Source organism: Ursus maritimus, unplaced genomic scaffold (assembly GCF_017311325.1).
Source record: "Ursus maritimus isolate PB19 unplaced genomic scaffold, ASM1731132v1 scaffold_14, whole genome shotgun sequence".
Classification (NCBI taxonomy): domain Eukaryota; kingdom Metazoa; phylum Chordata; class Mammalia; order Carnivora; family Ursidae; genus Ursus; species Ursus maritimus.
Genome location: NW_024423786.1, coordinates 8701261 through 8724344, shown reverse-complemented (window position 1 = coordinate 8724344; position 23084 = coordinate 8701261). Strand labels below are relative to the sequence as shown.

Genomic DNA, 23084 nt, shown 5'->3' with positions numbered 1-23084 from the left:
ACTGCCCCACATGCGGCGCCACCGCGCACAGTCCTTCATGCGCATGTTCCTCTCTCCACGACCTTTCGCTGCCGCCCTTCCCCTTCTCTGAGCCTCTGGGACCGCGCAGCCTGACTTCCGTTTCCGGGGGAGTCGAGGCGGCTTCCGGCGGCGTGATCTGAGCGCGCTGGTCTGGCGGGGTCCCGGAGCGAGAACGGTCTGCGGTGGCTGCCGGTAACTGGGCGGCGGGTGGGAGTGGCCGGGTGTGGCGCCGCTGACCCTCGGGAGGGAGGGGCGACCTTTGTCTTGTCACCCGGGCCAACGCCGAACTGGACTTCAGCCCGATCCTGTGGCGGAGCTTTTTGTGTTGTTGCTTCTAGGCCTTCACCCGCACCCCGGGATTCCTGTCACTGGGGCCCTGCGGGTGTGAGTCGGGAGACGTGGGTTTCATCCCAGCCTGCGCCACTGATCGGCTCTCTCTGACCCTGGGCAGGATATGTCCTTTCGTGGGCTTCAGCTGCTTTATTTAGAAGATGAAAGTCGTATTCACAGGGATTATGAGCTCCTTTGGGGCTGGAACTGACTTTTATCAGTGTTATACACTGTCGCCTGCCCGGTCACAGAGCAAGAACAGTGTAGGTACTCTGTGCCTACTTGTGTTGTTTTGGGTCACAAAACCTTTTAAATCTAGTGATGCTATTGATCCTCGCTACCCACCTCTCTAAATTCCGCCCCGCCCCCCACCCCCCTTGCCTATAAGCAGGAAATTTGGTTTACTGTTTCAGATAATTCGCAGATATCCGCAGATACCGTTGCCAGTCCATGCATCCCAGAGCCTGGCCTGTAGTAGACGTTCAGACATTTGCAGTTCACATCGTAGCTGTTAAGTTAATGTTTTTTAAACGCGTGACTCAGTATCCACTTCACAGGAAGAAGATAGATATCCTCTTAGAAAGTTTTAATCATGGGCCTGGCAGTATGCTCTTCTCACTTAAGTCTCCCAGCAACTCTAGAAGAAAGGTATTAATTAATTCCCGTTTTTACACATGAGGAAATTGAGGCATAGGAGAATAAACTTGTTTTAGGCTATTCACCCTGTGAATGGTGAGGGCAAGAATTCAGACCCATGGCTGCAATTCCAAAGCCCCATGTTCTTAACTACTAGCTGAAAAAGGACTAGGTGTAGAAATGTATTTGAATGTGTTCTAGCAGCCTCTATTGGGGAACTGTTAACTCTATGAGGTGGCTATTATCAACACAGATGGTCCCAAACCAAACATTGCATGCTGTGGAAATACTATTTCTCTGTCTCCTTTTCTTCCTTAGCATCTATAATGCTTTTTAAATAATACCGCAGTTTACATCCAGTCCTCTGTGCCCATTTTCTTCAATCCTTTTATCTTTGGTGAATATTGATTCAGGTGTGTTGACTGCATATGGCGGTGTCAGTTGTGTTCCTTTATTCTTCTAGCTCTCCAGATCAGGTGTTTTTAATTGTAGTTGAAATATGAAGTGATAATGTTTAGGCATTATCTCTTTTTCTTTTCTGTACTGCTTTTAAAGGGACTGTATTAGGAATCTTGGAAGCACTGCCAACATGTCTGACATTCAAGAAGCCACTAACCAACTCTTGGATGTGAACCTTCATGAGAACTGGAGTTCTATACAAGTGACAGAAAGTGGTCCCAGAAGTGAGTCTGAGCACCTCCAAGTCACTATTGGAGCCACTGTACCTACTGGTTTTGAGCAAACAGCTGCAGATGAAGTGAGAGAGAAATTGGGGTCATCATGCAAAATCAGCAAAGACCGGGGCAAGATATATTTTGACATTTCAGTGGAAAGTCTGGCTCAGGTTTGAATGAAGCAATATTTAAAATAGTTTTCTAAAAAGGTCATTTTACGATTATTTTCTGGCTTACAGACCCCTCTTGAATCCTTTTTGCTTTTCTTTGCTCTTCCCTACGTCTAGTGATTTTAAAGTATTGCTGCATTTTCCATTTGGTACTGATTTGTAAGTTTGACTAGTAGGTTTGCTATGTTTTTAGAAGTGATCCTAATATTTTCTGAGGATGAATTTCACCAGAAAGAATCCTGTGACTTTTGAAGAAATTCTAAGTATCTGCCAAACATCTTTGAATTTATTACTTCAACATCTAGCTGAAGTTTAGACTTTGGTGGTAAAGCATATAGGAGAGATTTTTCTTTTAATCTATGTCAAATTCTTGCTCGAAAGTAATTAGGAATCACTGAATGGGAGAAGTGGTCAGCAGACTGCCATCCCAATTGAATAAAAGCTAACCAATATCTCATTACCATATAAGCATTGTGAGAGTAGGAATTGTCTGGGGTTTTTTGGGCTGATATCTCCCAGTTTCTTAGTGTTTGGCATATAGTAGACACCCAATAAATATTTGGGGGATGAATTGGCAAGCAAATATTTTCCACCTAGTGTCTTAGTTAATAACCTGAAGCTTTGTGAAGATAGGTGCTTTTATTATCCTCATCAATCATTAGGCTTAGGAATATGTAATTTCTACAGGGTTGCTCAGTAGTAATCACAACTGGACCTCAAACCCTGTGTTTTTTGTGGTTTTTTGTTTGTTTGTTTGTTTGTTTTTTTAAAGATTTTATTTATTTATTCGACAGAGAGACAGCTAGCGAGAGAGGGAACACAAGCAGGGGAAGTGGGAGAGGAAGAAGCAGGCTCATAGCGGAGGAGCCTGATGTGGGGCTCGATCCCATAACGCCGGGATCACGCCCTGAGCCGAAGGCTGACGCTTAACCGCTGTGCCACCCAGGCGCCCCAAACCCTGTGCTTTTAACTACTGCACTCTACAGTGTACCCTAGGGAGCCATGAGGAAATATGATAAAGCCCCACTTGACTTTCTGTATCTTCCTTTCTCCCCTAAACCTGTGCTTCCCTGGTAGCACTTTAAGCTATCCTTCCATCTTCCTTCTTACATTTCTGTNNNNTAGGGAAATAGAAGCTAAGGCGTAACTAAAAACATGGTAGACTGGGGAGATGGGAAAAATTTAAAGTACAAATTATTGGTATTAGCTTCTTTAAAATGTTTTTACCTAATTTTGTATTTAAATGTTGATAGTCCATGTGATTCAAGAGCTTTCTTAGAACTTTGTTTCTAACATTTTTTCCCTTCTCCAGGTTCATTGTCTGAGATCAGTTGATAACTTATTTGTGGTTGTTAAGGAGTTTAAAGATTACCAGTTCAAAGAAACAAAGGTGAGTTTTCCCAAACATGGTAGCTGACTTTCAGCCATCTTCCCCAAAGAAATTATTCTCACATTTTGCATTCTATTGTTTAGCATTACTACTGCTTTTATAATGTAGAATACTGGGAGGCTTTTACAATAAAAATCAGAAATTTGTTGACAGCTCATTCCAAAATTTGTTTTTATTTGTTTATTTTAAGATTTATGTATTTGAGAGGAGAGAGAGAGACTGGGGGAGGAGGAGGAGAAGGAGAGAGGGAATCTCAAGCCACCTCCCCACTGAGCATGGAGTCCAGTATGGGGCCTTATCCCACAACCCTGAGATCATGACCGCAGCTGAAATCAAGAGTTGGACACTTAACTAACTGAGCCACCCAGGCGCCCCAGCCTAGAGTTGTTTTTTAAAAAAATCAATATTGTGGGTAGTGGGCAAAACAGGTGGGAGAGGGTCAAAAGGGACAAACTTAAAATTATAAATAAGTTCTGGGGATGTAATGTATAGCATGATGACTATAACTAATGATACTGTACTACATATTTGCAGGTTGCTAATAGAGTAGATCTTAAAAGTTCTCATCACACAAAAAATTTTTAGAACTGTGTAGGGTGGCAGATGTTAACTAGACTTTGTGGTGATCATTTCACAATATATACAAATATTGAATCATTACGTTGTGCACCCAAAACTAAAATAATGTATGTTAGTTACATCTTTTTTGTAAGAGATGAAAGAATAACAAAAAATAAGTTAACAAAAGTCAATATAGAAAAATATTGAAGTGTGTAACAAACAAAATAAATTGTTTGACTTTCTTACAAAAAGGTACATACTTTAGATTAGCTTTGCTTATATATGTGGTTTCTTTTTTTTTTTTTAAGTTTTTTTTTTTTTTTTTTAAGATTTTATTTATTTATTTGACGGAGAGAGAGACAGCCAGCGAGAGAGGGAACACAAGCAGGGGGAGTGGGAGAGGAAGAAGCAGGCTCCCAGTGGAGGAGCCTGACATGGGGCTCAATCCCAGAACGCCGGGATCACGCCCTGAGCCAAAGGTAGACGCTTAACAACTGCACCACCCAGGCGCCCCTATATATACCGTTTCAAAACAATTGCTTCCAGACTGAATCAAAGATTAAGTGACTGAATTATCTACAAATAACGCTTTCTCTCACAGTTCTGCTTTTGCCCTGCTTTCTTCTCTAACTTCATTTTTTTAAATAAAGCCAAAATAATATCTAAATACTCCTTTACTTGTTAAGACAACAGCTTTGTTTCCAGTTTGTATTTAGCATCTGATTCCTAAATACTGATATGCTGCCTAAGTTGAAGTTTGAAAAATAGATTGCAGTAAGGCTTTCGTATTTCTCCATATTGTTTTTTGGAGTCAGATGCTTGAAAACTTTTTTCTGTCAGTGCTATTGCCTATATTAGAAACAATGCCTTTTTAAAAACTATGATATAATGCCTACTTCTCTAGTTTTTATTTATTGGCAACAGGTTGATTTCGAAAGTATTATTTAATAAACAATCAAAGTGATATGAACCCATAGGCTAGAAAAAACAAAACCAGACCTAAAAGAATTCAGGCTGAAAATAGATTAAAATTTTATTAACTAAAAATGTAACTTTCAACACTAGTATTATAACCTGTCAGACTTCTGATAATCATTGTCAACTGAATCATATCAATAAAACTAGAACATACCAGGCAGGCTACTGAAAATTATTGCTGCTTAGTATTTGGAAATTTTAACAGCCAATTCTATACATGAGTAAATACTAACAGGCGTTTTTAGAAACTATAAAAAAATAAATTTAAAAAACCCTGTAAAGTTCCATCTTAAATTCTGGCCTTTATTAATATTTTCTTAAATTCCTATGTTTTTGGAATCTTAAGAGTTTGAATTCTTTTGCATGGTTTTGAGCTCTGCTTGGAGGTGAATTTGATACTATGTAATGGTTCTACATGAGCCAGCTTTTCAGAATTGCTTTGTAAGTAACTACAAAAGAGTTTACTGGTGGAAGTCCCAAAAGAAGAGCAATAAGGATTAAGGTAGATTTTCAGATCTGTGCAAGGGCGTGTAGATGACCATGAAAAATTTTTAAGCCTTTCCCTTTATGGACCATCAGTTTCATTGTTTGTGGCATTATACTTTCCCATATCTTATAAAAAACATGTTACTTAGTATTCTGATAGGTCCTTTTCTTTTTAAGTATTCAGATGATATCATGAATTGATTAACCTGTTAAAAAAAAAAAGGGTAAAATCTGTGCTTTATATGGGTTTTTTTTTAAGCTAGGTAATACATGTACTTAGGGCAAAATTGTAAAGACCCAAAGGATATGCAGTGAAAAGTGTTTTTTCCTCTATCTCCAGACCATGCAGTTCTCTCCCTGGAGGCAACAATTTCTACCAATTTCTTGGATATCCCTCTAGAAAATATCTAGAGATATTTTATAAATACGTGCATTTTATATACTTACACAAATGAAAGCATGGCATACATACTGTTTTGTGCTGTGCCTTTTCTCCTCTGTCTTGAAGATCATGCCAGTATCATGTTGGATTTCACTACGTCATAATTTAATCATTCCCATTTAGGACATTAGGGTTTTTAATATTCTTGCTACTACAGTGGTTCAGCGAATATCCTGTATATATCCATGTAAATATTCAATCTGAGGGTCATTTTTCTGTTTAATAAGATAATTTCTCTTACCAGTACTTATTGATAGGTCAGAAATGTTTGGTCTTGGTTCTGTCACATTTATGTTAACACACATTCTGCTTTTTCTTATTAAAAGTTTCTTTATGTGTTTTCTTTGCGTTTTTACACGTTGTTTTACACTAGTTTGGAAGGTTTTGTTCTTGTTTTTGTTTTTGTTTTGTTTGGTGCTGAAACCCTGGCTGTAAGATTTGTAGCTGTTACCATAACTACAACTTAAACTTTTTTATGTAGTATTTTTTGAATCCCTACTAAGAGCAGTGATGAAGTTGGCATATTTTCCACATCTCCCCTCCTTCGTTTTCGCCCTCCAGTTTTATTATTTTCTTAGTGTTGACCCCAGTGCTTTTTTATTTATTATTATTTTTTTAAAGTAGGCTTCATGTAAGTAGGCTCCATACCCAGCATAGAGCCCAGTATGGGGCTTGGACTCATGACCCTGAGAACAAGACCTGAGCTGAGATCAAGAGTGGGAAGCTTAACCGAATGAGCCACTGGGGTACCCCAACCCCAGTGCTTTTAAGTGTATTTACTTATCAGCTTTAACTTGTATCCTTTAATCTCTTCACAGAGGAAGATGTCAGCATCTCCTCTTTCCTTCCTCCTCTAACTACATTCCAATTTGTGATATTTACAAATGACAGATTCTGTCTGTAGTTATAATCCCTGTTTTCTTTTTATCTCTTGAATGGCATGAGTTCAGAAATGATTGTTTTTCTCCTTTATGTTTGATGAATAGTTTAAGTATAAAATTTGGAGTCATGCTTTTCTTCCTGAAAAATATTGTAGGCAGTATTCTTTTTCTTCTGGCATCAGATGTTGCCATGGAAAATTCCGAAGCCATCTTGGTTTTTTTTCCCCCTTATTTGTTGCTGTCTTGATATTTTTGCTTCATGTCCAGGTTTTATTTTTAATCTCTGAAGTCTTACAAGTTCACCAGGATGTGTCTCATTGTCAGTAATTCCTTGTCAGGACATGTCAGTCTGTAGAGAAGTTAACATCCACATACATTACTTGAAATTTTTCTTGAATTATTATTTTTTTAATTAAGTAAGCTTTACACCCAGTGTGGGGCTCAAACTCACAACCTTGAGATCAAGAGTCACATGCTCTACCAACTAAGCCAGCCAGGCGCCCCTAAATTGTTTTCTTTCATTATCTCCAGTCCTTTCTTACAGATAAACCGGTTACACATATATAGGATCTCTTGACTTCCTTTCATGTTTTAAGATTTTCTTTAATCTTTTTTTTACTTTTTACCCACTTCCATTGTATTCGCTTTACCTTTCTCCACATCCCTTACTGTGTTTTCAGCAGTGTCTTTTGTGTGTGGTGCTTTCAATATGGTCTTCATTTTGCAATGGTTTTTATTCCACTTGATTCTTTGAACTGTACAAGCTTCTGTTTCATCTTTTCATGGTGTCACACCTCATCTTCTTTCTGCTTTTATATCCCTACTTGGAACTCTTATTTTACCAAGGTATTTCCTCATTCCATTTTTTTTCTATCATGTCAGTATGTTTGATCACAGTTTTCAGCTGCTCTGTGGCTTTGTCTTTCTGGTCAGCGTTTTTTGTCTGCCCTTTGTTTTTCTGTTCCTTTCCTTTTTTGTCCTTTCTTATGTTCACATAAATCTCATGCTGATAACTTTTGATGATTGCTCATCTGTGAATGAGGAAGTTCCTCCTGGACCTGCTATTGATAGGAGGCTCCTGTGGGAGAAACCAGGAACTGTTCCAGGCCAGCAAGAAATTCCCCTGCTTCACTGTTAAGTCCCTTCTGACAAAGGGTTGTAGGTGATTGAGGTCTCTCTCTCTTCCTTCTTTTTTTTAATAGCTTTATTGAGGTATAATTTCCATACTATTGCATAAGTTCTTTTAACCAGTACTTCTCTCTCTAACCTGAAGAGATCAGCAGCTCCAGGGTTATTTACAATGTAAAACATCTCTCCCCAGCTCCACCTTATCAACACAGCAAATAGAGCATGTCCGTAAGATTCCTTGTTTAGCCTCCATTTCTCTCCTTTGCTTGTTCTTGGTACAGATGAGTCCAGGGAAGCTCCTTCTGTCAGTATACATACTTCTCTGCTTATTCCAAAGAACAGTTTATTTGCTATAACTTTGCAGACTGCTCTAACCTTTTTTTTTTTTTTTTTTTTTTTTAAGATTTAATTTATTTGTTGGTGAGAGAGAGCATGAGCAGGGGGAGGGGTAAGGGGAGAGGGAGAAGCAGACACTCTGCTAAGCAGGGAGCCCGACATGGGGCTCGAGGACCCTGAGATCATGACCTGAGCCAAAGGCAGATGATTAACTGGCTGAGCCACCAGGCCCCCCAGATTGCTCTAACCTTTGTCTGAAATCTATAGGCATTCTCCCTCTGGTGTCTTCCTCCACCTCTCTTTGATCTTCACTACACTTGGGAATTCTTATGTTAGAATTGTTATGGTTCAAGGTTACAGGTCTCATGTAGATTCTATTAAGATAAAGTCGATATTTCTGTTGGTGGTGGTGTTTAGATTGGTGTCTGGAGAAAAAAGGGCTGTGCCAGTGTTCTCCATCACATTAAGCCTCCAATTCCTGTAGATACCCTTTATAAACAAAACCTTCACTCCTCTCTATTTCAAGTCTCAGTTCCATCAGTGAACACTGATCTCTTTCTAATTTGATTGTCAGTAGCATATACTTTCTATATCAGCACTCTGCAGTAGAACTTTCTTACTGGAATGTTTTGGGTCTGCCCTATCTAACACAGTAACCACTAGCCATTAGTATGTGAAATATGGTTCATGTGATTGAGAAACTGAGGTTTTTTGGGGTTTTTTTTGTTTTTGTTTTAAATAAGCGCTATGCTCAGTGTGCAGCTTGAACGTAATGACCCTGAGATCAAGAGTCACATGTCCTACCAACTGACCAGCCAGGTGCCCCTGAGCATTTCATTTTAAATTATTTTGCTTTCTTGTTTTTAATTATTATTTTTTATTCTTTTATTTTTAAAAATTTTTATTTATTTAATTGAGAGAGAGAGCGTGCACAAACAGGGGAGGGACAGAGGGAGAGGGAGAAGCAGGCTTCCCTGGGCTCTCAGACCCAGGCCCCTGGGATCATGACCTGAGCTGAAGGTGGACACTTGACTGACTGAGCCACCCAGGTGCCCCTCATTTTACTTTCCATAGTTACATGTGGCTAATGGCTGCTGAATTGGACAGCACGGCTCTGCACCACCCATTTCAACATTTAATGACACTATCCAGTAGCCGTTTATTGAGCGCTGTTTGTATGCCATGCACTGTTCTACACATGTGGCTAATAGCTGTGGTCAAGACAGGTAAGGTCCTTTCCACCCTACTTCTAGGAGAAGCCTTGATGGTGAACAAAACATAAACCTAATAACTTCAGCTAATGCTAAGCTCTGTAAAATACAATGGGAAGAGAATGACTTGAGAGGACTGCTTTATGAAAAGCAGGTCTTTCAGAGGATATGCCTTTTAAATTACTATTAATAATGAGAAGGGAGCCAGCAGTGCAGAGACCACATGAAGCAAGTATCTTCAAAGTAGAGGTGAAGAGGGAGGGAGGAAGAGAACAGTCCTGAAGTGATGTAAGAGAGATAGGCAGAGGTCAGATTATGATGGGCTCTTTAAGGAATTTAGATTTTTTATTTGCAGTGGGAAGCTGTTGAGGGGCTTTAAGCATGATCAGATTTACTTTTTAAAAAGATGATTCTGGGGCGCCTGGGTGGTGCAGTCGTTAAGTGTCTGCCTTTGGCTCAGGGCGTGATCCCGGCATTCTGGGATCGAGCCCTACATCAGGCTCCTCTGCTAGGAGCCTGCTTCTTCCTCTCCCACTCCCCCTGCTTGTGTTCCCTCTCTCGCTGGCTGTCTCTGTCAAATAAATAAATAAAATCTTAATAAAAAATAAAATAAAAAGATGATTCTGGGTGCTATTTAAAAATTGGGTAGGTAATTTTTCACTGCTTCTGGTTTCTTTTTCCTTTTAAAAAATACTTCTTAGGGGCACCTGGCTGGTTCAGTCGGTGGAGTGTGCAACTCTTCATCTCGGGGTCGTGAGTTTGAGCCCAATGTTGGGTGTAGAAATTACTTAAAAAATAAGTAAATAAATAATACTACTTTTTTTAAAAATTACTTTTAAAAGTAGTATATAATAATAGCACAAAATTCAGAAGAAAATTAGTCAGTGAGAGGTAAATTGCCCTCCCTACCCTGTTTTTCATCCACCCACTTCCCCTCTCTAGAGGTAACCATTTTTAATAGTTTCTGATTGCTTATATTTTAATCTTACAGCCCAACTTCTGATTTGCTGGTCTGGTATTCTTCAGTTGCTTAATTTGTATATATCTTAATTTTCAGTGAAATTTTAATTTCCTTAATCGTAGACATTATCTTATTTCTTCTTTTGTTCTGCACTCCTGCCACCCCCAATGTAATGATTAATGTATAGGCAAAGGGTAGGGATTTGTTCAGAAAGTGGTCAGAGATGCATGGATTTCACTCTCTGTCCTTTATAGGAAGAAGTTCTAAAGGATTTCGAAGAACTGGCTGGGAAGCTTCCATGGTCAGACCCTTTAAAAGTATGGAAAATTAACACAAATTTCAAGAAAAAAAAAACAAAGCGCAAAAAGATAAATCAGAATACAGGTAAAGAGAAGATTAATAATGGACAAGGAGACAAAATAGATGAGACAGATGGTAAAAAAGGATTCACTAACAATACCTTAGATTCCCATATCTTAGACTATTATGAAAATCCAGCCATCAAAGAAGAGATATCAACATTAGTAGGTGATGATTTGGCATCTTACAAAGACGAGAAGGATGAAAGTTCAAAAGAAGAAACTCATCCTAAAATGCTGAAGTTTAGAGTCACATGCAACCGGGCAGGAGAGAAACATTGCTTTTCCTCAAATGAGGCCGCAAGAGATTTTGGGGGTGCTGTTCAAGATTACTTTAAGTGGAAGGCTGACATGACCAACTTTGATGTGGAGGTATGTACGGGCTCCAATTATGATGATTCAGGAAGGCCACTCACAGGTAGCATTTTTAGTTATGGGCAGCTAAATTGCGGCCACAGTGCTAATAGGGTGTGTTTAACAAGAGCATAGGCTATGAGACAAATCTAGATTCAGATTTTGACTCTACAACTGCATAACTTTGGACAAGATACTGTCTCTGAGCCTCTGTTTCAAATGGAGCCAGCAGTAGCATATACTTTCTAAGTGTGTCCTGAAAATTAAGTGAGGTAATACATTTTGGGTATTTGGTGTGTTACCTGCTATATACTAAGTGCTCAGTAGATGGGAGCTATTAAGACTTGAGTTTTTTAATCTAGTACTTTTTGTATTATGTGGACTTTCAGATTATAAAATCCAACCAGAATTAAAGCAGTTATTTTGTTTTTTTGTGTCTTGGTTGTAGAGTTTTACTACTGAAAAAAAGGTGGAGTACATTTTTAAAATAAACCCCAACCTCCTAATATCAGGACATCATTGCTAATACTTATCCTATAGGCAGCTCTTCCCTTTCTTAAATTCTGCTAGATCTGCAAGCCCAGATGCCTCTTTTTGCACGCTTACTCTCGGTCTCAGTCTTCTACTAAACAGGTGATTCACATGTGGGCCATGCTAAGTAGTCTTTAAATCTCTGACAGCTTAAGCCCCTAGCAGCTGACATTTTTACCAAGAAGTCATTTTTTGTTGCTTTTGGGACTCCTGAATCTGGGGCAAGTCACTTATTCTCTCTGTACACTTTCCTTGCATATCAAATCAGAAGAACAATCTCCATTTCTTTTTTTGATGTAATAGCTGTATGAGAATGCCTAGGCTAACTAGAACAGTAATGTCCAAAAGTTAGCAGGAGGGCTCAGAGCAGATTCTGAAGTCACACTGCCTGGATTCAAATCCCAGCTTCAATGCTGTATGGCTTTGGGCAAGTAAGGGGATCTCTTTGTGCCTCAGTTTCCTTATCTTTAGAAGGAAGATAGTAATACCTAGATCACCTGAAACTAGTGTAACATTGTGTGTCAACTATACTTTAAAAAAAAGATATCTAGCTTGGAGGATGTGAATGTGAAATGAGGTAATGAATGTGAAGTGTGTAGAAGAGTGGCTTGCATATAGGAAGTGCTAGATAAGTGTCAGCTGCTGCTGTTAATATCACGTTACGTGAAAGACTGGAGAATGTTTGTTACTTGAATAGTTTATATTTCACCGTGTGTTAGAAAAACAATAGGATAAAGTGTAGGCATTCTTAAGTGAGACAAATTTAAAAACACACAAAGTAAGAAAATAATGGGTGATAAAGCAAATGTCAGCAGTTGGTTAATCTAAATGCAGGGTATATTTAGGAGTTCATTGTGCAAGTGTTCTAGTAGCATTTCTGTATGTTTGGAACCTTTTCCAAAAAAGTTAAAATTTCAAAAAACCCATAAACCTACGAAATATGTTGGTATTGTAAAAATTCAGGGGATATCGACTTATAGTAACTTACAGTGAATGAAAAGAATAAAACAGGTTTTAAAACTTAAGAGTACATACTAGATGATTTAATTTATATGAAGTTCAAAAAAAGAAAATTAATTTGTAGTGGTGGTAGTCAGATTAATGATTACTTTGCGTGGATACCGACTGTCAGAGGACAAGGGGAGCCTTATGGCATGTGCTAGAAATACTGTATATCTTTATCTCAGTGGCAGTTAAACAGTGTATATAGGTAAAAATTCCCTGCACTGTATACTTGAGATTTGTCCACTTTATGCAAAGTATGGCTCAATAATAAAGTAAAAAAAATTTAATTAATTTTAGTAAAAGTGCAGGGTGAACAGTCCTAAAACTTTTATTCTTTTTTCTTTTTAAGATTTTATTTTTAAGCATTCTCTATGCTCTAAGCTCGAACTCACAACCCCGAGATTGAGAGTCGCATGCTCTGCTTACTGTGCCGGCCAGGTGCCCCTATTTTATTCTCTGTTGTTTTTCTTTTGTAGGTTCTTTTGAACATCCATGATAGTGAAATTGTTGTGGGCATTGCATTGACAGAAGAGAGTCTCCACCGAAGAAATATCACACATTTTGGACCTACAACTCTTAGATCTACTCTTGCCTATGGGATGCTTAGGTAAGAGAATGGGTTTGCCATCTAGATTAAAGTGACACCTTGCGGGGGAGCACCTGGGTGGCTCAGTTGGTTCAGTGTCTGACTCTTGATTGATCTCAGGCATGATCTCAGGGTCCTGGGATAGAGCCCTATGTTGGGCTCTGTGCTCAGCGGAAAATCTGCTTGAGGATTCCCTCCCCCGACCCCCTCCCACTCTCTTTGTCTCTCTGCCCCTCCTGCTCCTGTGAGCACGCGCGCGCGCTCTCTCTCTCTCTCTCTTTCTCTCTAAAATAAATAAATAAATCATGGGGTGCCTAGGTGGCTCAGTCTGTTAAGTGTCTGACTTCAGCTCAGGTCATGATTTCAGGTCAGGTGATCAAGCCCCTCATCAGGCTTCCCACTCAGTAGGGAGTCTGCTTCTCCCTCTCCCCTTCCCCCTGCTGTTCTCTCTCTCTCTCTCTCAAATAAATAAATATTTTAAAAAATCAATCTTTTTTTAAAAAATGACACCTTGATTTGAATTTTCCCTTTAAAACACTTGAATTTTTTGTTAAATACTGTGTTGGAATTTAGTGAATAAACAGGATAAAAAGCTAAAGATCTATTTCTTTCTCTTGTATCCATTGCTGATTCCTTGTAATCCTGAAAACATCACTTAACTACCATCTCCATTTTCTTGATTTTAAAATGAGAATAGTAGTTTTCATCTGCCCCTGAACATTTCTGTTTATAAAGGATATACTGTGTGTTGGAAAATACAGCAGATTTTGCTGTGTTTCATTTCTGTGCCATGAAGCAGATGAAAGCAGAGATTTTTATATTTTTAATTTTATTTATTTATTTTAAGTAATCTCTAAGCCCGTTATGGGGCTCAGACTCACAACCCGGAAATCAAGAGTCACATGCTCTACCAGCTGAGCCAGCTAGGTGCCCTGAAAGTAGAGATATTTTAAATGTGTATTATATAGGGTGGAGGTGGGGGGCAAAAAATGTATATAATGTGTAAATGAACACAGGGAGCTTTTACTAATATTTTAAAAATTTATACTCACAGTATCTCAGGAACCATCCAGGATTTTCCAGTTTTTCAAGTGCAAGACCTCGCTTTCTTTCTCGTTTGTCCTTTGCCCTTTTATTGGGTGCTTCTTTCCACCTCTAGGACAAGTTGTCTTCTCTAGGTTTTTGTTCTCCAGACTGCCAAATGGGTTTGGTGTGAGACTTAAAGGATTGTTAGTGAGGAGTAGATGTAGAAATATATGCTTAATACCTGTCAGATAGTGTCTGGTATATCCTAGTATAAATTGTTTTTTGATTATTAATTTTATTTCCTTTTCTTACAGTCTTTGCTTCCTCTTTCACTCATCCATGGAGTCACAGTTCAGCACAGTTGGAACCTATCAATACAATGACAGTAATAGAATACTGGGACCATTTGTTGTGGTTTTGTTTTGTTTTAAAGATTTTATTTATTTATTTGACAGAGAGACAGCCAGCAAGAGAGGGAACACAAGCAGGGGGAGTGGGAGAGGAAGAAGCAGGCTCCAAGTGAAGGAGCCTGATGCGGGGCTCGATCCCAGAACGCTGGGATCACGCCCTGCGCTGAAGGCGGATGCTTAACGACTGAGCCACCCAGGTGCCCCTACTGGGCCCATTTGATAAAGGAACAGCTCCCAGTCTTCCTTCATTCATTTACCAAACACTATGTATTGCCAGGCATTATGGTAGGAACCAGGAACATGGAGAGTTCTTTTGGGTGCAACTATTAGAAACCTAAGTAAGCTAGTTCAAGATAAAAAACAAAGTAAAACAAAAAAAACCTGATAATCGCATAGGAGGGGGTATTTATGGGAAAGATACTAAGAAATCTTGGGGAATCCACAGAAAAACTGAAGGGTTGTTAAAAAGATTAAATGAGATAATGCATGCAAAGAGCTTAAATCCATGGCCTGGCAAATACTGAGTGTTCAAAGTAAAGCAGTTATTTTTGGCAAGGTTCTTACCTTTAAAGTTAAATTCATAAGGAAAGCAATACTAAATGTCTAATTGCCAGTAAACTTATTATCGATACTTATCAGTACATGTTTACTTGAAACACAGTTGAGACTTTTTTTTCTTAGGGAACAATACAGGTTTATATACAAAATAACACTGTTTCCTAAGACATGAATGGATAGATAGATATACAGGTATATATTAAAAGATCTGGAAGTAAATTCCATCTGTCAGTGAAATGTGATTTTGGATGAGTCAGAGGGTACTTTTAGCTATATGTAATTTTTTTTTAGCTCTAGGATATAGATTCAATCTCTAATTACAAATTGATTTTTAAAATGAATATTGATTGGTATTCCTTTATGCTAGCATAATAGGTCCTCGATCTTATAGCTTCAGGAATAGTGTGAAAGCCCCAGCTATTGATTGAAGTCTTTTCATATAGGTTGTTTTCTCTTCTGTAGGCTCTGTGCTCCTCAACCTACCGATATAATAGTTGATCCGATGTGTGGAACAGGAGCAATACCAATAGAGGTAAAAACGTTTCTTTACCTTTTAGATAAGCAAGTGATACATCTAGAATATTCTAGAACTAATGGGCAAATTACACATAATGAAGTCATCAGGGTTGGGTCAGTGGACCCAAGAGTTTTAAAAGAATTGCACTAGTTAAAAAAAAAATTAAAAAAGAAATTGCACTAGTAAAGCTGGGATTTTGTGTGAAGGATATAACCACTTATTACAATTAGCTAAGGACTGGTAGATTGTAAGTGATGGTTACTCAGTGGATTACAGAGGAGCTGAGAGTTGCAAACTGGTGAGTCCCTTTTTTATAAAAGAAAAGCTGGTAGACTCGAAGGCACAAGCATAAACTGGAGGAAGGTGTTCCATCTCTATAAAGTGAGATTATGCTTCTTAATCTACATAGGCTGTTGGAGTAAATATAATTGTAAAATGGAGAAACCTATGAATGTTAGATTTTTCAGGAAGTCTAACATGGTTACACACAAATGCTCTTAAATAGTTTTCAAAATTATTGTGATACTAAGAGGACTCAAGAACTGCTTAAAGCAAAGCAGGAAATGGAAAGGCATTTTCTAAGTGGAGAACATTTAACAGGAGAGTCTCACTGAATCAGTATTATCAAAACTTTAAAAATAATTTGGAAGAGGGTGCTCCTCTTTAAAATTAAATTTATTTTAAAAAATTGCTTAAATTTATGAGACATAGTAATTTCCTACATAGAGTATATCTAAAGCCAGTGGGAATAAACTGCAAGGAGATACATAGATTCTGTGAGTGGGCAGAAACTGGACAGATGAACAAGTCCAAAGCAACCCACAAAGGGAAAAATAATCCAAACTGCAATCAGAAAATGACATGTGTCATCTGGGAGTTAAAATCCCAGAAGAAAATCTTGGTAGTCTAGATGACTACTATTTTCTGATAGTGTGAGTTAGAAATTTACTCTGACTAAAGAGCTGCCCATAGAGAAAACTCAGTTGTTGTCAAGAATTCCAGGAAAAGCAAAGTGTCCTCTCTAGCATTAAACCATGATGTACCTATGTCTGAAATAGAAGGGAAAGTCACCACATGTCAAGAAATATACAACAGAGCTAGAGAGGGTCCAGAAGAGCCCCCCCCTTCCTGCAAAGATACAGAAAATGGGTGAGGTCTTTCCATGTAAGAATAGACCTGCGGATGTTAATATAGAAAAATCTAAACTGATATATGATCAGAATGAACAAAGTTATGAAAGGAATTGACAGGGTACGTATACAGAATTGTTCACCCAAGTATAAAATAGTGATCTAGAGTTCTCCTTTTAAAATTTGGAAGTACTGCAAAATCCATCTCTTTCAGAGGCTGAAAGTCTAAACAGATTTAGACGAAAAAATGAGTGTTGAGGAATCAGAATTACCTGAGAGGCTTTCATCAAATTCTGTAGATCTTTTCTACATCCCCTCTATGTCACCCTCAAGTGTGTGGGCAAAAGAAAAGACAATGAAGCCTTGTGTTCATGGATATGGGTGTATTACTATTTACAAAGGAAGGGGTATTTGTTCCTCATCCCTGAACAGAGGGCAGAACTTCCTCTGTTTTCGTGTCAGAAACCTTCTGTGAATCTACATAGAACCTTGTTCAGCCTTGGGTAGGGTGTTACCATCATTCCACAAATGATATGTAACATTGGTATTTATGTTCTGTTGACATGTTTTTGACTAACATTACAGAATCTTTTTAGAGATGTAGTGGTTGTCATTCAAAGGCGTGTGCAGTGGGTATTACATTTTATTTTGAAATTTTCAAATACCCCAATATATCAGATTATATAAAATCCTGTAATCACAAAAGGGTATAGGCTGGTCACTTTAATTTGGTTAAGTTTTTCAAACCATGTTTGTATTTCAGGTCTGTAATGCTTATTACTATGTGCCAGACACTGCTGCCTGAGGGATTTAATAAAATATCAGACTTGTTCTTAGGGAGATTCCTTGAAAGGCAGACAGGTATAGAAATAATTAAAAACAAATGGAATGACAGAGTATGTACAAAGTGCTTTGGGTTAGGGAGGCAAGTGAGAGACAGCTTGGAGAGTTGGGGTTGATGTGAGAAAGCATGACATTTGAGCTAGGTCTTGAAAGATGCATAAAAATTCAAGTGAGAAAGAACAGGAAGGCTTTTCAAGCAAGGGGAATAGGAAAGTTGACAACATGCAGTGTTCTACCACTTTAGAAAAGCACTGGATTATTGGATTGGATTGTCTAGTTTATTGACAGTCAATTGAAATGGTTTTCCCGTTAATCATTTATAGGTGGTTTTTTGTTTTTTTGTTTTTTACAGTTTGCTACTTCGGTTTTAATATATACTATTGTCTTTTAGGGGGCTACTGAATGGTCCAACTGTTATCATATTGCTGGTGATAATAATCCGTTGGCTGTGGATAGAGCAGCAAATAACATCTCATCCTTATTGACCAAGAGCCAAATTAAAGAAGGGTAAAAATTTAAAAGATTTTGTAGCATTTCTTAAGACTTAGATAATCACATTTCATGTTGACTTTATGAATTCAATACCTCCAGTGCATGGTGACATTATTATAACTAAAATGAACATACTGTGAGACTCCATTAAATTTTAAAACCCATTTATTGAAAATAACTTATAAAAATATTTATTTATAATTTCCCCACCCAGTGCAACTGTGTTCATTTCTCTCTTCCTTTCTCTTATTTGTATATCTTTTTTCCTACATAGTGGAAAAATACTGTGTTGATTCATTTTAATTTTACAAATTTTCAGATACTTTGAGTATTTTTATATAGTCTTTTAAAAATGACTGCATATTTGCGTAGAAATTCTAGTTTATTTAGCCTTTCCTCTATTTGGCACTTTAAAGCAGTCTCAGAGTTGGAAGAAACCTGAAAGCCATTTCCACATTACCTAAATGTCCTATAGGAGATCCTGATCAATGGCCTTCAAGGCTGTGTCACCATCTATGATGACTCTGTCTCTGAAGGCTGTCAGTTCTGTCTTTGCACAGCTTGCAGTGCTAGTCATGCCTTTAGGGAACTGAATTCCTCTCTGTACCTTCTATAGATTTGTTTTAGACCCACTTGGATCCATAAAGAAAAATCTAGCTCTGTGTCACACGATGCTTGGCATCAGACATTTGAAGGGCTACCAAAACTCCCCCTCCTCCTCTCCCACTCCTCCAAAATCCTTTCTCCTGCAAGCAAAATATTCTAAGCTGTATATTCCTTCAGCTGTATCTTATCTGTGCCCTGGAAGTCCATTGGTGTCTGGGAAATTTTGTTTTTTTATCTGTCTGTTGTTACAGTATCTTAAGCCCTGGCCCACTACTCCAGGTTACATTCAGTGATGCCACCTGTGCCAGCCTTTCACTGTTCTTTCAGTTTCATCGGTCTTTGGAAGAATTGGTTGAAATGTCAGTTGGTCTTCAATTTCTCACCAGAGGCCTCATAAATTGTTTCTGTGTTCTCCTCTGCTGGTGCCCTTTATCTTCTTAGGAAGTGGCCGGAGTAGGTAGTGGTCAGCATATTTGTTGAATTGTACAGATGTTGCATATCCTGAATACATAGCCCAGGGAAGTATATCCTATAATTGGCCTTACCAAACCTAGAAACAGCTGCCTCTGTAACCCTTAACATGAGGTTTATATCTGTAAATAGAAATCAGTGGTTTAAAAAAAAAAAATATATATATATATATATATCCATTTGATGCAGATATTCCTATTTATTAATTATACATGGTATGCCTCATACTATTTTATGTCTGTATGTTGATAATTCTCTTTTATTTTTTTTCCGTTTTGATTAGAATCAGCAGTGCTTTGTTCTTTCATATGCTGTTCTGTGTTTTTATGCTTACTGCTTGTTTCTTTATTCCTATTTCCTATTGAGGTTTTTTAAAATTCGTTATTTAAAATTTTAAGTTATATGCTCTTTTCAATGGTAAAATTTTCTCTATTTTTGTTGGTTGTGTACTTGTCTCCCTGATCTAGTTGTTTAGGGCAGTGCTTTTCAAAATTTAATGTGCATATGAGTCACCTGGGGATCCTGTTAACTAGATTCAGATTTAGTAGGTTTCAGGTGGGACCTGGGAGTTTGCATTTCCTAGCAAGTTTATCAGTGATATTGATGCTGCTGGGCCATGACCCAACTTTGAAAAGCAAGGGTTTAGATCATTTTCTGTACATAAGTAGTCGAAAGGTTTTAATTTGTTTTACTGACGAATTTTTATGGTACATTTTGTTGCCTATTTACTCAAATTTTCTTGGGGCTTAGTACATCACCAGTTTTTTTGAAACCTGATAAAACATTTTTAAACAAATTATTCCTATTTTCTGTATATTTTATCTTATTTTTCAGACACTCTGTACCTTTTTTGTCTATTCTACCTATACTATTTCTGTCAATCTATTTTGATTTTTAATATTTTTTGTTCACTTTTGTTGCAGTTATTGGTGCCTGTGATTGTGATTAATATGCCTTTTCAACAATCTGTGCTTTTCCTCCATGAGTGACTGCCTTTATTGCGCATTTTCTCTTAAATTCTTAACTTTCAACAGGATAATCATTCATTTCTGCTCACAATCTTTGTCTTTAATTCTTAGCCTGTGTATTATTGCCTGTTCTGTTTCTTATACCAGCAGCTTTGCCTTAATGAGGATTTAGATCATTTATATCCTTTGTCTTTTGTCATGTTTTTTCAAGCTTTTTGTCTTTTTTTCATTGTGTGATACATATTTAATTTTAAAACAAATATCTCTATTTTACTAGTTTTACGTAATCTATTTCTTTAGGTCTCCTGTTATTGAGAGATTACCAAGCTTTAGATGTGTCACCTCATAATCTTTTTTCCTGTGTTCATTGATGTTTTACATTCTCAGTTATATAATTTACTGCTTCATTACTGTTGGCAGTCACTTTTACAGTTGTCTTGCAGTTTTGTTTACCCTTAATTGGTTTTCTTAAATTGTAGATGAAACCAGACATCTTTTGAAACCAGTCTTAACCATTTTTTAAATTGTCATTACAGATTTTGTCATTAGAGAAGTTTTATCATATGAGCTTATGCTTTCTTCCTACATTTTGGTTTAAAAATTTTGCTTATTGTTAATGTTGTCACTGATAGTATCATTTGAGTAGCATTTTGTATTTTATAGCAGTCTCTTCAGAAATGTTTTCAGATTTCATACTTCAAAATAAGCACATTTCCTTTGTCCCCATAGCGAAGTGTCCTGGGGCTTGCCCATAGATGCTGTTCAGTGGGATATCTGCAATCTGCCATTGAGAACTGGCACTGTGGACATTATTGTAACAGACATGCCATTTGGAAAAAGGTGGGATTTTGAGTTTTACCTTCACCTGTTAAACTAGTACCCATCTTAGCTTCTAAGAGCTTATTCAATCAGAAATCTTCAATTCCTTTTAGTAGACTTAGAGCATTTTCACTTATTATAACATGATAGGGGCACCTGGGTGGCTCAGTTAGGTGTCTGCCTTTGGTTTGGGTCATGATATCAGGGTCCTGGAATCAAGCCGAGTCGGGCTCCTTGCTCAGCAGGGAGCCTGCTGCTCCCCCTGCTTGTGTTCTATCTCACATGCTATCTCTCTAAGATTTTTATTTATCTAAGATAAATAAATCTTTAAAAAAATTGTAATATGATGGATAAACCCATTTTGTTTCTTATGAGAACCCATGAATTAACTACATTCTGATCCTGACCATCACAGGTTAATCCACTTCCTGGCCCATTGCTGAATTACAGGATACTTCACAAAGGTTGAGGAAAACTTGGTTCTAATTCTCAGGATAAATGTTTTCTCATCATTGGTTTGGTTTATGTAATCTGTTTATTACAGTCATTAAGAGGACAACTTATATAACTATTATAGTTGTCAAAAAAAATTGTTCTGTAGCCAGTTCATCTGTTTCATATTTCTAAGCCATTTACTAATAAGTCAGATTACTCATTTTATTGGCATATAATGGCAAAGCCCTGGCTTCTAAAGGGCAACTATTTTTTAGGCTTCAGCATTTTCTTATTGTAATGAGTTTTTAATTTCTCATTTCATATAGTTCTAGATGTTTATCTACCAAGTGTTTGATTCACTGGACCTTCTTTTATAGGATGGGCTCCAAGAAGAGAAACTGGAACCTTTATCCAGCTTGCCTACGGGAGATGAGCCGTGTCTGTAGACCAGGGACAGGCCGAGCTGCACTGCTTACTCAGGACAAGAAGTGCTTTACCAAGGTACTGTAAATTAGCCTCAAAATTCACCCTGTGGCAACTTTAGGATCTTTTAAACTTAGGGACATTAGTTTGAGTAGGATTTTTTTTCCTCTTCCCCCATGGTTTCTTCCTACCAACTAGACTGTTGTTGGTCTACAGATTTTCTGCTAATTACTTGTCCTTTTTGTGTATACACAGGCATTATCTGGAATGGGACATGTTTGGCGGAAGGTACATACTGTCTGGGTGAACATAGGGGGTCTTCATGCAGCAGTTTATCTTCTGAAACGTACACCTCAGGCTTTTGTTCATCCTTCGGAACAAGATGGGGAAAGGACTCCTTGGTGATGCAAAGAATGAAGATGGTTGTTTGTGCCTCCCAACACTAGGAATGTTAATGTTAATAAAATTGCAGTTTGCAGTTTAAACTGGTCTAAAGCTCTTCACCTTTGTTAGCAAAAGGTGTGAATGGAATTGAAGTTCTTAAGCAAAGTTCTGGAGCTCTTTCTGAAGGACTGGCTGGGCAATTACTACTTAAAATGCTTTTAAGATCCTAAGCCTACTAAAATGCTATGGAATTTGGGTTTTGAGTATGTTTTCAGGCTTCATAGCAGTTCCTATTTTCCACTGTAGCAGGTAGAAAGTTACCATGGCCTAACGGAAAGGAAGAGAACATAATCAAAACATCTTGGGCCATATTGCATTGCCTATGCAGCTTTGCTCTGTATAGTTTCTCAAGTTAGCTTTACCTCACCCTTAGTAAAATGAAGTATTACATTTTGGGAATAGTGTTTGCCCCATGACAAGGTGAAATCTCACCAGACCGATTAGAAAGTTTACCATATGCCTTAAAAATTAAAATATGTGTTATTAAAATTAATAAACTAAAAGAGGAGTAGGATTGATCAAAGGAAAAAAAAAACTTCATGAGAATTCTTCTATTTTCTTTTGGATCTGTATTTGTATTTAGCTGTTTTTCCAGTTGCATAAAGTCCTTTCTGTGACTGTGGAAAATGAAATGAGCGTTAAGTCCTTGTAAAAAATGGTGCTTCCCTGGGACAAGTAGCAGTTGAGGTACATGTGGAATTCTTTACAGTATTCAGAGTTTATTTGGGAGTTTTTGGCTCTATTCAGCTTAGATTTTCAGTGTCATGTTAGTAATACAGTACTACTCAATACCTTTTTTAGATATCTTCCATTTAGAACAAAAGGACAGTCCTTTCCTTTGAAAGAAGAGTTCACATTAGCAGCAGAGCCAACAGCCCTGGTCTGGTTTCTCTCTGATACTA

General features: G+C 37.8%; 1 protein-coding gene across 5 annotated transcripts; it reads left to right on the top strand.

The window, feature by feature from the left end:
• The first annotated feature begins 99 nt into the window (after positions 1 to 99).
• Positions 100 to 22227, top strand: THUMPD3 (THUMP domain containing 3). 5 transcript variants are annotated; one of them, XM_008697930.2, is made up of 11 exons: positions 100 to 213; positions 1543 to 1831; positions 3144 to 3221; positions 10460 to 10589; positions 10671 to 10936; positions 12931 to 13061; positions 15497 to 15566; positions 17916 to 18031; positions 20791 to 20901; positions 21693 to 21816; positions 21994 to 22227. In XM_008697930.2, exons 2-11 carry the CDS (start codon positions 1577 to 1579, stop codon positions 22141 to 22143), a joined length of 1431 nt encoding a protein of 476 aa, XP_008696152.1. In that variant the 5' UTR covers positions 100 to 213; positions 1543 to 1576; the 3' UTR covers positions 22144 to 22227. The 5 variants fall into 5 exon arrangements, with proteins under 5 accessions (XP_008696152.1, XP_008696150.1, XP_008696151.1 ...); XM_008697928.2 differs by having other exon boundaries at positions 10460 to 10936; XM_008697929.2 differs by having other exon boundaries at positions 136 to 196; positions 10460 to 10936.
• Positions 22228 to 23084: the final 857 nt, after the last annotated feature.